This window comes from Squalius cephalus (assembly GCF_949319135.1).
Source record: "Squalius cephalus genome assembly, chromosome: 23".
Taxonomy (NCBI): domain Eukaryota; kingdom Metazoa; phylum Chordata; class Actinopteri; order Cypriniformes; family Leuciscidae; genus Squalius; species Squalius cephalus.
The window spans coordinates 21,097,371-21,111,990 of record NC_137144.1 but is presented as its reverse complement, the minus strand read 5'-3'; the positions used below and the strand labels follow the sequence as shown (position 1 = coordinate 21,111,990).

Sequence of the window (14,620 nt, the reverse complement as noted above, 5' to 3'; positions counted from 1 at the left end):
TTGTTGAACTGGGACGTCGATTTGTAGACGAGACCCAGGGGACATCGATTTGTAGACGAGACCCAGATAGACTAAATGTTGACAGTAGACGTTAGGGGACGTCGATTTGTAGACGAGACACAGAAAGTTAGGTTTTAGGGAAAAATCTACGACAGTTGCCAGTGAATTCATTGTTTCTTTTTGCAGTGAATTTTAACCAGCTGTTCCCAAGGTTATTATTTAATTAAGTCATTTTTTGTATTTGTGCTCACTAAAATGATTTTATTATAGCAGCGTTTGAATTGTGTTTTCAAAAATGTATCAGGAAAAAACAAAGAAATGTATTTATTTATTTATTTTAAAGCATTTAATTGAAAAAGACAATAAATAAGCAATATATACAAATGTATTCAGTAGAAAAATATGTTATCTAACAAATAATTACAAATAATTATTGCAACAAACAAATAAAGTCTTGTTTTTGGCGTATCCTCTCTGTGTTCTTCATTGATAAAACTGATGGCTGTATGAAGCGTCATGTGTTGTTGTGCAGGGAAACTGTTAAAAGAAGAAAAAGGGGATTCAGCACACAATTAAATCACTGTGCAACAAACAAATAAAACTCTTAGTCATTATTAAATAAACATTCAGTGTCAGTGTAAAGGAAAGCCTCCTTACCATATAGGATTGTGCATCTCTGAAGTGTGAAGTAGAAGGAAAGTTGTTTTCCATGTGTTGTGTTGAATCACTGAAGGCTGTGAATGTTGGACAGTTATTGTCCGATATTGTGTTTGCACGTTGTTTCGCATGTTAGCCTTATATTCTGACTTTGTAATAGAAAAGATGATTTTTTAAATTCACACACTGAAAACATGGCACATATTTCTCTTAAGATTATTTACAATGTTTTACACTTTGCTATCAGCTGATCCCTAGCGTTCACATGAGCTCCATTCACTACGACTGAGCTCCATTCAGTCACTCAAACTACATTTGTTACATGTTTGTAATATGGTATAGTTTATAACTTGTACACATATCAACTATATCTGTTCATTGCTATTCACTTACATTCCACATTCTTTGCTCAGTTGTTTTGTATTGCTACAAATAGTCCATTAATAGTCGATGCATATTTATAAGACCGGCCACACACCTCAGTCATCATGGACAACAAACTAGACGTCACTGGGTAATGGGACTGGAGGAAAAACTGATATGAATGTTAAATCATTCATTGAGTCTATATAGAATAGATCTGATGATTCACATAAATACAAAAGGTATTTTAATTCATGATGCAATATAACATATTTTACTTTTATTTATAGCTTCAAACCAGGATTAATCTTATGCTTCTAGTGAGTATTTTATTAATAATATACATTTTATTTGATACATTTTTATTTATTTTTAATAATATGTTTTACTTTTGGTTATGACGTTTGACCATGTTACTAAATAATGAAATCTTCATTACAGTTGTTTGCTCATTTCACATATAAATTATTTTAAATATTTCTATATCTGATGTTTTATTTTCACATCATAAAATAATTGATCAGCATTTTAAGTCAAAATGGGTCCATGCATCTTGAAGTTTATGTGATTTTTATTCAGCTCAAATGAAAGAAATGTTTCAGCTACACAAAATGACCTCAAAAAACCACCAAAAACATAAATTCAAGTTTTCTATAGGTCAATACAAATGTTTAATGTTTACTTAATGTTTTACGATAATCATTACAATATCTTGGATTGATAGACCTAAATATTGATAGATAGATCAGCACCCATAACACTGTGATTTGAAAAAAAAAAAAAGATTAGCTATCTTAACAAGATAAAAGTTCAAAAGTACTGTGCAAAAGTAGGCATGTTAATTCGAGCGCCGTCTTCTGTTCCTCTTTTAGAGAAAAAGTCTAAATCTTTCACTGTACCGGCCAAAGCCATTTCAAACAAATGGTGTTCATCCATAGCTATCTTGCAATGTTTACTAATGACTTCGACCGTTCAACGTCACAGCGCTGTCGTCATCTCGCCTCTGGCCCGCCTATATCAGATAACCCGATGTGATTGGTGCAGCTCAGATCGAGGGGCATATTTAATGAGCATTGTTACTGGACACCAGCGTAACTTGCTGAGCAAATTCAACTTGTGCTTTTGTGAGAACTCTGGATTACCAGGGTATCGTTACACCATATATTGATTTGAATTTATTTAATTAGTTAATAGAAGTTAAATCATAAATAAATTCAATTTGTGATTTTATTTTTGAAAGCATTCTCACTTTACAGCATGTTAACACAAGTGCCAGTACTTTTCACATCAGATCATCCTGGCTGTTGTCAGACTCCTTGTGCATACAGAAATCTCACTGGATTATTACAATTAATGGCAAAAAGAATGTTTGGAAACTGATATTTCCTACTGACACACTACAGCAAAAGATATAAATAACTGACTTAAAACCATTTTTTTTGGGGGGGGGGGGGGGGGGGGGGGGTATTAACATGCCTTTTGCACAGTACTATATATATATATTACACATTGTGTCTGTTCTTTGACCATGTGTTGAACAAAACAACCTAAACAACACGTGTACACAGTTCTAAGATGGTGGTTAGTGGTAACGTATGCAGGTAAACAAATAAAAATATGTCATCTTTTTTAGTAAGTGTTTTATTTTGATTTTTTTTTTTTTTTTTTTTTTACAGTTTTATTCTTTTCATCGACTCACAAGCAATGCAATATTAGGTGAATGTCTGGTGTTTGAAATAATTATTAAAACAGGGCTTTGGCACTCAACGAGAACAGCCTCGATGTATGTCCAGATCACACACTGCCAGAGCGACCAGTGATTCAGCTCACATCCAATCCAATCCTAACTCAGTTTTTCACTGATAGGCTGCTGCTCAAGGAAATATTTTGCATTCAAAGTCTTTCTTACAAGACTCGCAATATTTAGATTCACATGCGAGAAGAGAACAAGATGATCAAGTTATTTGTTTTTCTGTGCGTGCTTTCAATTCCAACATCTGTTTCAACAGGTAGGGTAAAGATTTCGGATTTGCCGAAAAGCAAAGTAGATTTTAGTTCATATTCATAGACCTTGTCAGTTTAGATCTCAGCATTGTTAGCAGTCATTGTTTTGTTTTGGTTGATGAAATTAGACTGATTACCATTTGGTTTTATTACATTATAGCCTATTTTAATGATAATTATATTCAATATTTCAGATTCTCACTCTTTATGGGTCCTTGTAACATACATTAAAGGAAACACTCCATTTCCTGAATTTATTATCACACTAATGTTGGATGACATGACAATGGGATACTATGATTCAGAGACGATGACTTACTTTACAAGAGGAAATACTACAAATGAAGATGATCTGTATAATCTGGGTGATAATACTGGTATAAGAGAACATTTGTATGCGTATCTTGTGGATAGATCAAGTCACAGAAATAATACAGATAGTAAGTTAATTTGATTAAATTATTTTCTTTAAAAGACTGGACGATTGAGTCTTTTTTGACATCTTCATTCTCTTTTTCTGTCCTAAAAGGTATTGAAGTTTACCAAGTATTAGGTCTTTGTGAACTGTTGGAAAAAGACAAACCAGGACATTTTATCATCAAGACAGCATTTAATGGCTCTACTTCAGAAGAAATGAGATATTTTGATGGCAAGTTTACATATAAAGGTCCTTTAAAAACTACAGAACATAACAATAACCGCTTACTGCAGACGTATCTGTGGTATCATGAGGTTTTTTCCTATCCGAACTGCCTAAACACTCTCAGGTCTTACCTTAAAAAAAGACGAGCTCAAGTAAAGAGGAAAGGTAAGTTTCCAACATGCTTCTCTAATTTTATTCAATATAGAATTCCTTTGAACAAATGCATTCTAGTCTATGGTCTTATAAAAAGACACTAGGCCTGCAGTTTTCCTGTCTTGAACAGTGAAACCGCGAGTCAGACTGATTCAGAAAGCAAACTCAGATTCTGGAGGGTTTCGTGTGAGTTGTTTGGCAACAGGATTTTACCCTCGTCACATCAACCTGACCCTGTTCAGAGATGGACAGCCTGTATCTGATCATGAGATCACTGGAGGAGATCTGCTGCCCAATGGTGACGGGACGTACCAGATGAGGAAGAGTCTGGAGATCAGTGCAGACAAACACAAATACAGCTGCTCTGCCACACACCTCAGTCTGGACAACAAACTAGACATTGATTTGGGTAAGGACTTTAGATCATTTTAGTTAACTTCGGTCCTCAAACTTGATTGGCTTTATTCTTCTGTGGTTGTGTCTGGAACCATTTCCTTCAACAGAGAAAATAATTGGCCAAATTTTGTCTAAAATGTAAGTTACTTAGTATCAACTTATCACTGAAGTGTTGTTCAAAAGCAATATCAAACTAATAAAAGAATGTCTTGAATTGTCACACTTCAGAGTTTCCAGGGGGAACATTAGTGCAGGTGATTTCCTCAGTGCTTGTGCTTTTAGCATTGGCGTTTGTGTTATTGACTGTGGTTGCCATTATTATATGGAGGAGAAGGCTTCATTCAGGTAATACATGACATGTCCCAGACAAAACATATTAGATTAATGCAAAGTCTATAAATATTAATTAATCGATAAAACTGTTCTGTAGTTCTGTTTTTATATTGCATTTTCTTAATTTATTATGTTCTTTGCAGCTTCCTATACATGTGACTACTCCTCTGCTTCTTGTGAGTATTTTCTGTGTAGTTGCAACACATAGCGTCTTCATGTCCATTATTGGTTTTTGCATTAGAGTGTAATATGACTTATTAATTTGTTTGAAGAATAACAACAATTTTGATTAATTGGAATGTTTTCTAATGAATATTGAAATTCTAACTTCATTTTCAGCAACTGAAGACAGCGTGGATAAAACATAATTAGGTTAATGAACATAAATGGGCAATAATAGAAAGTAGATTATAATGCAGCTTATCAATGGAATTAAATGGCTTATATCTCATAATAGAATCACATGTATTTCATTGTCATTATACGGTATTTCAGTTTGTTTTTTGTGTACTTTTTGTACGATTGTATACAGTATAGGTAAACTGATCTGTGCTTTTTTCATTACATGGATTGTCATTAAGCTCAAATGAGTCAGATTTAGTCATGGTGAAATGTATCATTTTATTACTATTGAGAAAGGAATGTCTTGATGTGCAATTTGCCATGATTGTTTGCATCAAACAAAAATATCGACATTTTAAACAGAGAAACGCTGCCATTTTTCACTGCATGTTATGTACATACTAAAATGTATATCAGTAAATATGTTTTTCAGGAGTCTACACTGAATGACACATCAGGTAGAAAGTTGAGCTCACTTCAAATATTCTCACGTTCAAAGAAGTCATAATGATCAACTGAAGCGACAACATCTTGTTTTGACCTGTGTGTTTAAAGTTCATTTGGTAATCTGACATAACTCAGATGTTCACTGATCATTTTCCAGGAAATAAAATTTACTTTGTTACCTGACTCATGTCAAAGTTGCTTTAGTGAACAACATTTTCCTGATGGTTGGGTTTTCACTAGTCTGAGAACAATATTTATTTGTTTTTCTGTATGGGTTTGCAGGCATGATTTCATAGGATTTGTGGCAACACTTTAGAATACTGTTCCTTCATTAATGAATAATTACACAGAAACAAACGAGTAACACATTATTAACATTCTAACTACTATTAACTAACAAGAAACTCTAACAAATTAGTGAGTAATAGCGCTCAGATGAATGTAGTAGTTCACTATTAGCTAATCAATAACTACTATTTTTTTCATACCTCCCAGAGAACTACTATCTACAGGTTCATAATTAACATGAATAATGCATAATTTATAATAAAAGGTAATGGTAACCCACAAGTAATGACTCAATTATTACTACATCATCATTCTAAAGGAACTACTAATTATTTGGATCAGTATTCTGAAGTGACAACATGATAAATATCTAATATTGACTGAAGTCATTGTAAGCTTTTGAGATTTTTGTAAGATTTTGAATAGTAATTCCTTCCAATGGATTTGGTAACACTTTAGTCATTACTAGTGTGTTCCCATGGTCTTCACTTTAGAATACTGATCCAAATAATTAGTAGTTCCTTTAGAAAGATGTAGTAACACTTGAGTCATTACTATACAAAACCTTACAAAAGCATTGAAAGCTTACAATGACTTAAAGAGGGGCTCAGTAACTTCGGGATTTCTTCGCTGTATTCTCGCTTTTTGCTCGCAGGTTTCTCTCTAGAGCTCCCCCCACAGCTTCGGAATAGATATTTGACAACACTGTTGTAAAAACTCGTAGGCGATTCTCGGACACCAGAGGCTAGTAGATCAACGACATCAAAGCAGATGGGACATTCTTTAAAACGTCTTCTTCATTCGGGTTCAAACAGCGTGAGGGAGCGCAATAATGACAGCATTTTAGCAGATTTCTTTTGGCCGTAAAGCAATTGTTTACATCGCGAGACCTGATATCACGCGAGACTTCCTGACGCGGCGGCCGGCGACCCGCCGGCTCAAAGTTGCAAGTGCGTATTTTCCGCTCACGGGCACCAGGGGGGTGCGAAACGACCACCATTCAACCCGAAATAAGTGTGGCAAGGTGGGTGACGTAGTTCAGTTTCATTGGCTCATTGGTACATGATTGTCACCCACCATAGCCTATTGGAGGTGGCACTGATGGTATTTTAAGGCTGGAGTTAGATCGCCTGGTGTGCGTCACGACTGGGACCGCCCATACTGAGCGCGCTGGTGTAGACGGTACTTGGTTTCTCTTGGTTTGTAGCTGTTTGGCTAATAGACGTGAGCATGTGGATTTTAAATGTAGACTTTTTCTTTTCTCAGTGCGTTTTATGCCTGGTTGGGTCATAGGCTGTCCACTGCATGTTAGGTATGTGCGCGATTCTTTTTACCTACTGTTATTTTGGCGTCGGGTGATTAATTATCTGTTTAACTCTTAGCCGTGAAATCAGTGAAAAGTCTTCCTGCATGTTAAAGATGAACTGAACTCAAATTTTGAGTAAAGGTGATATAACAGATGTATTTTATTTATTATCATTGGTACAATTATTAAAATGGCAGAATTTGTTAAAAGGGATAAAATGGTATGTTGAAAATGTTGTTGTTGTTACACGGGCGCCGCCATTTTGGATTTCAACATTCGGCTACGTCACTGGCATGGTAAGCTACTCCGTTGCTAAGCAACACAAGCAGAGCAGCCATAGCATGTAAATAGTCTGAAGCTAGCTGACATGGCTGAGGAAACAGAAACCAAAAGGTCTAGGGGGGGTTCATACTGTATTGCCCCTGGCTGTAGCAATGAATTGTATAGGGCTAAGGCAGCTGGGGTTATGATACATTTTCACAGGCTACCTTTGACAAGGAAACCAGTCCTCAAGTCATGGCTAGCTGCCTTAAAACTGGCTAACCCTCCGACAGCCACTGGATTTCGAGTCTGTAGTGAGCATTTTCTAGCGACAGACTTTTTAGAGAGATGTACTTTCAATACATCAGGTTCACTGGTGAGGGTTAAGACCAACAGACTAAAACCTGAGGCCATTCCGTCACTGTTCAACTTTTCAGGCTATAGTACAGGGCAGACAGATAGACCAACGACAAGTACTAACACCACCGATGCTATCTACCGCAGAGACAGGGCGCTGAAACGCTCACGTCAGGCAGAGGACAGAGAAGTATGTTAACTGTTATCATGCTAGCAAGTTACTAAGCAAAGGGCTGGATGTAATGTTGTCAGTCACATACACAAAACATACATATTCACTAACGCGCACATATAGCGTTAGGGTTTATAGCGTTCAACAAAACTGAAACTGAAACTCGGCATTCATTGAAATTGAGTCACAAAACCAAGCTAGATACCAAACGATCCAACGAATCAAGCTAGCCACCACTCCTACCATATAAACAAATCATGACTCCGACGATAGCACAGATCGATAATAACGCGTTTACAAGTTGCTAACTAAACCGCAGCAGGTCTGTAAACAAAATCCAATGTCCCTCTCTACTCACCCTGAAGCTAGCTGATGTTCATCATGTCAGGAAACATTGTTGATGCAGGGAGTTCAACTCGCAGAACTAACGTTAGCTGCTAGGTCCATAGTAAGAGGTATCTGTGCAGTAACCGGCCGTGCAGTATTTTGGTTTTAACATTTTGCGTGCAGCTAACTTAACAAGCGATCCCATTGGATGATTTCGTCCAATCACATTTTCCATTTATCTGCGTCGATTTTCTAAAACGCACAGTACCTCAACCATGTTTTGGTATTTTCTCTAAATGCACACGACATAAGCAGTCTCTATTTAATAAAATGCATAATGTGGTTGGATACAATAAATGAGAATGCATGACAGGCTACAGCACTCCAACCTCCCACCACATTTCCCTCTTATAACACCATGAACCACTATTGCTCCATTAATAATTGACTATGTACATTGCAAATACAATCTAATGCATTTTTTTTAAAACTTAATTAACTAAGCAAATACAAACAAATCAGGTACAATGTAATAATCTTACTACCAATCTAATGCATATTTTAGACACGATTTTGTATTGTATGCAATATTTTGATACAAAATTAATTGGTGCGTTATAATACATTAGGAAACATAACAAACCACAAGAAAACAATTACTAGTAGTTCATCAGCACAATGTGTATTAGTTCGTAAATGTGTAGTGCATAAATGGTTTCTCAGAGCTCCTTACAAATCCCCCCTCCCCTCTCTCAGATCAAACAGGCCTGCATGTCTACAGTGGGCAGTGAAACAGTGAATGACAGGGATGAGGAAGAACAGGACATACTCTGTGAAGCTAGTGGCAGTTTATCTGTTGTTGGTACCCAGACAGACATAGTTGAGGAGAACATTCATGAGGGCAGGAAAAAGCAGTTTAGGAGCATAGCTACACTAACTGATGATCTGGTCAACATTACAACACTCATCAATGACCATCTCTATTGCCCTGCTGTGGAACACTTTGGCCACCCTGACAACAAATCAGTCCCCAGAACCTCAACACCCCAGCACACTCAGGAAGTGTCATTTGAGCAAAGCTGCAGTGAAGTAGAAGAGGATGAGGTGCCCTTTGAGGACCACGATGAGGACTTTTTTTTCTCAAGTGATGACAGTGACAGTTGCAGTGATGCAGAGGAGGAAGAGGAGGAAGACACAAACTGTAATGAGCACAGAAAAAGCATCGTCTCTAACAAGCAGTTGTTAATGTTATTTTCTATGTGTCACTGGGAGGGTTGTGGCAAATGCCTAGAAGAACCACCAGCTTTGTCCAACAGTGGTTTTGGGGTGACAGTAAAAACACACTGTGTGGATGGCCATAATTACATTTGGCATTCACAAAAGCAAATCAGGGGAGTCATGGAGTGCAACATCACTGTTCCGGCTGCTGTGTTTGTGACAGGGAATGAGTGCAGTCCTTTCCTAGAGGTATGTGAAACAATTGGTTTGGAGGCCATGTCAGAGAGGCAGTGGTATAAGATCCAGAAAGCCTACGTCATACCGGAGGTCAACTATGCCTGGGCTATCCACAATGAGGGGGTCATGAGTGCTGTGAGTGAGAAGCCAATCACTGTCTCAGGGGATGCACGGTATGACAGCCCTGGCTATAATGCAACCTTCGGCACCTACTCTCTGTTTGACACAGAGTCAAAGATGATCGTTGCTCAGGAAACTGTGCGTGTGACTGACGTGAAAAATAGCTACTGGCTCGAGGTAGAGGGTATGGAGAGATGCCTGGCCAAGCTTGCGGACCACGGGGTCTCCGTCTCTGTGTTGGCCACTGACTGCCACCCATCTGTGCAGAAGGTACTAAGAGAGAAACATCAGGAAATCAAACATGAGTATGATCTGTGGCACATTGTCAAGAATGTAAAAAAGAAAATTTTAAGATGCAAAAATCCTGATCTGAGTGAGTGGATCCGGATGATAACTAATCACTTGTGGTATTCTGTTTCCTCTTGTGGGGGAGATAGAGTAAGACTCAGGGAAAGGTGGATATCTCTGCTACACCACATAACAAATGTCCATGAGTGGGTGACCGGGGAAACAATAACAAAATGTGACCACCCTCCCTACACCCCAGATGAGGAGAGCAGGCGCCCGTGGCTCCGTCCTGACTCTGCAGCCTTTAATAGCCTCCAAAAGGTTGTCCTGAACAGGCAGCTCCTCCAAAATCTTGACAGGGTGACAGAGGGCATCCACACAGGTGAATTAGAGAGTGTTCATGCTCTTTATAACAAGTATGCAACAAAGAGAGGCCTTCAGCTATGAAAGCTTTGAAGCGCGTCTTCGCCTGGCTGCACTGGACAACAACATCAACATAGAGAGAGAGAGGGCAACAACCAAGACAGGTGGACACAGATTTAGGCAACAATTTTCAAAGGCTGCCGGTCAGTACGTGGTGGCACAAATAAAAGAGCAGAAAGCCTACAGTTTCCGAAAGGATATCGTCAATGGAGCCATCTTAAGACGGAGGGAGTCCAGCACCATACAGGCTACCCTACAGGAACAAAAACAGGAAGCTCACCCTACCTTGGGTCAACACAGAGGGCTTACCAAACCGGATGTATTGGCAATCCGTATTTTACTTAAACCAAGTTTGCCATCATGCACACAGGTAGGGGTTAAGTTTCTACGCAGACACACAAAGATTTTCCAGATATTATTACAGTTGAGGTTTGTGGTTTATTGTAATTGTTATTGTACAAACAGATGAACATACCAGTTGATTTCTTGTTCCCAGTTGTTAACGTGCCGTGACCCGGATCTGTAATCCATGCTCTGTGGTCTGGTAAGAACTGTGTGTGCTCCCCCTACCTGTGGCTATCACCTCCTGTCACCTATGCCCCCTTTTATACAACCATGTGCATCGAATCACAGTCACCCAGTGTCCAAAATATAAATATAAATATATCCAAACAAAATAAAATATTATGCAAACAATAAACATAAATGGCTCCTACACCGGACAAAGATCATTCTGTGGCACAACACCTTAGCCGGTTCACTAAGTAGGAAAAATTAAACCATCAAATCAACATCACATTTAACATACTGTATAATCCCTACAACATTCATTTTATAAATATAAAATATCATTTTCGTGTGTGTGTGTGTATATATATATATATATATATATATATATATATATATATATATAATTTTTTTTATTTTTTTTTTTATGTATATAAATATTTTATATATGAAGACTTCAGATGCAAAAGCCTCTAAGTGCCATCTGAAAGTTTCTTCTAAAATGATCATTTTTATCAAGCTCGCATATTTAGGTTCAGTAATTTCACTTTAATGACAAATAATAGGTAATTTTCATTGCCAGTAAAGTGAAATAACTGAACATAAACATGCAAGCTTGAAAAAATATATAACTTTAGAAGAAAATTTCAGATGGCACTTAGAGGCTTTTGCATCTGAAGTCTTCATATATATATATATATATATATATATATATATATATATATATCAACACAGAGGGCTTACCAAATGGGACAAAGATCATTCTGTGGCACAACACCTTATCCAGTTCACTAAGTAGGAAAAATTAAACCGTCAAATCAACATCACATTTAACATATACTGTATAGCCTAATCCCTACAACATACATATTATATATATACATATATATATATATAAATATTTTTATATATATTTATATTATATATATACACACACACATATTTTATATATAGTATAATTTATTATCTATACTAACTCTTATTCCTACATATAATATTTGTGTTCATCTATAATAGTCCTCCTACTGCATAACCATATTCCTTTAGGCAATATCAGTTCAAATGTTTTTTTTCTATATTCTTAGTAAAGTTACTTTTCAATTATTTGATATTATCCAATAAAATGGTGACTTTACATGTACATGACGCGTCTGACTTGTTTTATTGAAGTGTTTTATTATTAAAATTTACTACAAGTCCAAAGCATACTCGAATCCTTGATATTCGGCTGAGGGGAAAAGATCCCTGATATAGTTCACTGCACAGGATGGGATCGGGATCCTATTCCTTCTTCCCAAATGTCCCCTCGCCCAAAGAGTGAACTGCCGGTACGCCGTTAACCTAAACAGTCTGAGAAAAGGATATAACAAGTTAAGCTAGCCTAGCCTAGCCTAGCCGCGTCGCCAATTCATAAAATACACTGTTACATACCTGCTACTTATGGGGCGCTCCAACGTCTCAGCTCGGACATCCCTTAGAGATAGCATAGCCACCTCCAACACGTCTCTCTCACCGCACAGCATCCGAAATGAACGGTGCATGGTGATGCATTTTTCGTCTATCAATAAATGTTCCAGGTTGACCTCTCTGCAACAGATCGATTCCGGTGCAGTGTCCATGCTCCGGCAGCGCCCACACACACACCAGTCACTTCCCCCCAAGCGATCCTGTACTGTAGGCGGAGCCTGAAACTGATCGTCCTCCATGTGGTTGTAGTCACGTACTACCAGTACTACTGGCCTGTCCCTCACAGGCTCAAATGCGTAACCCATGCGGCCATTAAAATCACTCATTTTCGTGTGTATAGGAAATGCAGCTGCAGCTGCCTATATGCCTTCGCAGGTCCTACCATGCCGGTGACGTCATCAGAATTGCCAGCGTTCTTATACTAACAAACGCAATTTTTGTGTTGCTTAAAAAAAGCTATATTGATCATTTAAAAAAAAAAAATGTTTGTGTAATTTACTTTTAATTGTCATAAACAACATGTTATCAATGTTGATTTATTTCAGTTCAGTTCATCTTTAATTCATTATGAGCTGTGAGTGACCATACACCCCGTGTGGCACGAGGAATTGCGTGGGGTAAGTGTGATTTAATCTGCTTCCTCTTTTTCACAAGACCAGTATCTAATTAAGCATTCTTCCTTAGTGCGCTGAGCTGTCTCTTCCATCGCGTTTCTTGAAGGCGGACGTTTATATCCGTTGTTAAAGGAGGATGCGCTGCTGTTTTTCCTTTCCTGCTGTTTTTGGGGCTGGTTTACATCTAGGGCATTATTAATGTCATCGTTCGTGCCCTGTTAAGTGTTTACGCTCAGGGAACTCTGATTCTGGGACCTGCTTCAGTGATCATTCGAACTGTTGCATTCATTTCATTTTGTGTGTTTATGTCGTTGTTTACTAGTATTTTGTTTTGTATATTTTCAATAGTTCAAGCTTGTTATTGTAATAGTGTTCTTTATAAATGTTTTTGTTTACTTTGATGGAAATATTTCCACTGTATTATTGAACTTAATTTGTTTTGTTTGCTTTGGTGTATTTTAGGCACTGCTGGCTCGAGGCTGGGAGGCTAGCTAGCTAGTTTGGAGTACTACAGGTGGTGGTGCAGTTGTGTGGAGTGCAGTGCTGCTTGGATTCACCTCTCACTGCGTGTGTGTGTGTGTGTGTGTGTGTGTGTGTGTGTGCGTGTTACACAAATCCACAGATAGGGTCTCCACTCCATCTAGCCTGCCCCAGCCACTGGAAAGCCTGTGTCTTTTATGTCTTTTGTTTATTTTTTTGTTGTGACTATTTTCCAATTGACATCTTTATTTTTGTCCAGTACACAGAGTATCTGATTGCGACAGTGCTTGATGGTGACCAGACATTGATTATCATGGAACATTTGAACTATTTATGATGATTTGAATAAAGTCTTTTTGTACATTGTTCACACGCCTCTCTCGGATTATTTCAGCCTACGAACCTGTGTCCCTTATTTTGGTCATTTTCCCCGTTTTTTTTACGGGGTGGCGTAGTCGGATTGTATTTGTTCAAACGTACTTATAACGTTGATTCCCCCCCCCCCCCCCCCCCTTCCTTCAGCATTGCCACATAAGTAATATAACCATTCCAATGACTCCGAAGCTGTTCAGTTAAGGTAAAAAGTTACTTAGTTCACCTTTAAGTCAATATTAGGTATTTATCATGTTTTTCACTTTAGAATACTGATCCAAATTATTAGTAGTTCCTTTAGAAGGATGTAGTAACACTTGATTAATTACTAATGAGTTACCATTACCTTATTATATATTATGCATTAATATTAATTATGAACCTGTAGTTCTTAGTAGTCGTCAGTGAGGTATGAAAAATAGTAGTTACTGATTAGCTAATAGTACCACATTCGACTGAACGCTATGACTTACTAATTCGTTAATCAGAGTTTCTTGTTAGTTAATAGTAGTTACTACAATGTTAATAGTGCGTTACTCATTTGTTCCTGTGTAGGTATTCATTAATGAAGGAACAGTATTCTAAAGTGTTACCGGATTTGCTTTCAAAACAGGTGCAGTAAAATATGTTTTTATAATCATACCCACTGAATGTTTATTAGTGTCTAGTTGTTACAACTGTGGAATCCTTGATGGGCAAGGTGAAAAATGAACAACACATAACCGTTTACAGGGTACACTAATTATTATTAACTATAGGCAACAGCATGACCTATTATAATACCAGTTACCAGCATCGTTTGACTGCCATTTACTAGAGGTGTGGTTAGTTTCACTGGCTACCTG

General features: G+C 37.6%; 1 protein-coding gene across 3 annotated transcripts; it reads left to right on the top strand.

Annotated features, from left to right (window-relative positions):
- The first annotated feature begins 2,862 nt into the window (after positions 1–2,862).
- LOC307151012 (major histocompatibility complex class I-related gene protein-like) lies at positions 2,863–14,413 on the top strand. 3 transcript variants are annotated; one of them, XR_013819800.1, is made up of 8 exons: positions 2,863–3,029; positions 3,219–3,464; positions 3,554–3,832; positions 3,951–4,229; positions 4,445–4,561; positions 4,693–4,725; positions 4,889–5,620; positions 14,353–14,413. XR_013819800.1 is itself a non-coding variant. In XM_079858745.1 (8 exons), the coding sequence occupies exons 1-7, from the start codon at positions 2,972–2,974 to the stop codon at positions 4,915–4,917; spliced, it is 1,041 nt and encodes a 346-aa protein (XP_079714871.1). In that variant the 5' UTR covers positions 2,958–2,971; the 3' UTR covers positions 4,918–4,921; positions 5,325–5,515. The 3 variants fall into 3 exon arrangements, 2 of the variants coding, with proteins under 2 accessions (XP_079714871.1, XP_079714872.1); XM_079858745.1 differs by lacking the exon at positions 14,353–14,413 and having other exon boundaries at positions 2,958–3,029; positions 4,889–4,921; positions 5,325–5,515; XM_079858746.1 differs by lacking the exon at positions 14,353–14,413 and having other exon boundaries at positions 2,958–3,029; positions 5,325–5,515.
- Positions 14,414–14,620: the final 207 nt, after the last annotated feature.

Bases quoted from the DNA above. Each gene is read 5' to 3' on its own strand.
- LOC307151012 (XM_079858745.1), top strand. From the start codon at position 2,972: ATGATCAAGTTATTTGTTTTTCTGTGCGTGCTTTCAATTCCAACATCT. The intron at 4,230-4,444 runs GTAAGGACTTTA...GTCACACTTCAG, and splicing joins CAAACTAGACATTGATTTGG to AGTTTCCAGGGGGAACATTA. The intron at 4,726-4,888 runs GTGAGTATTTTC...CTTCATTTTCAG, and splicing joins TGACTACTCCTCTGCTTCTT to CAACTGAAGACAGCGTGGAT.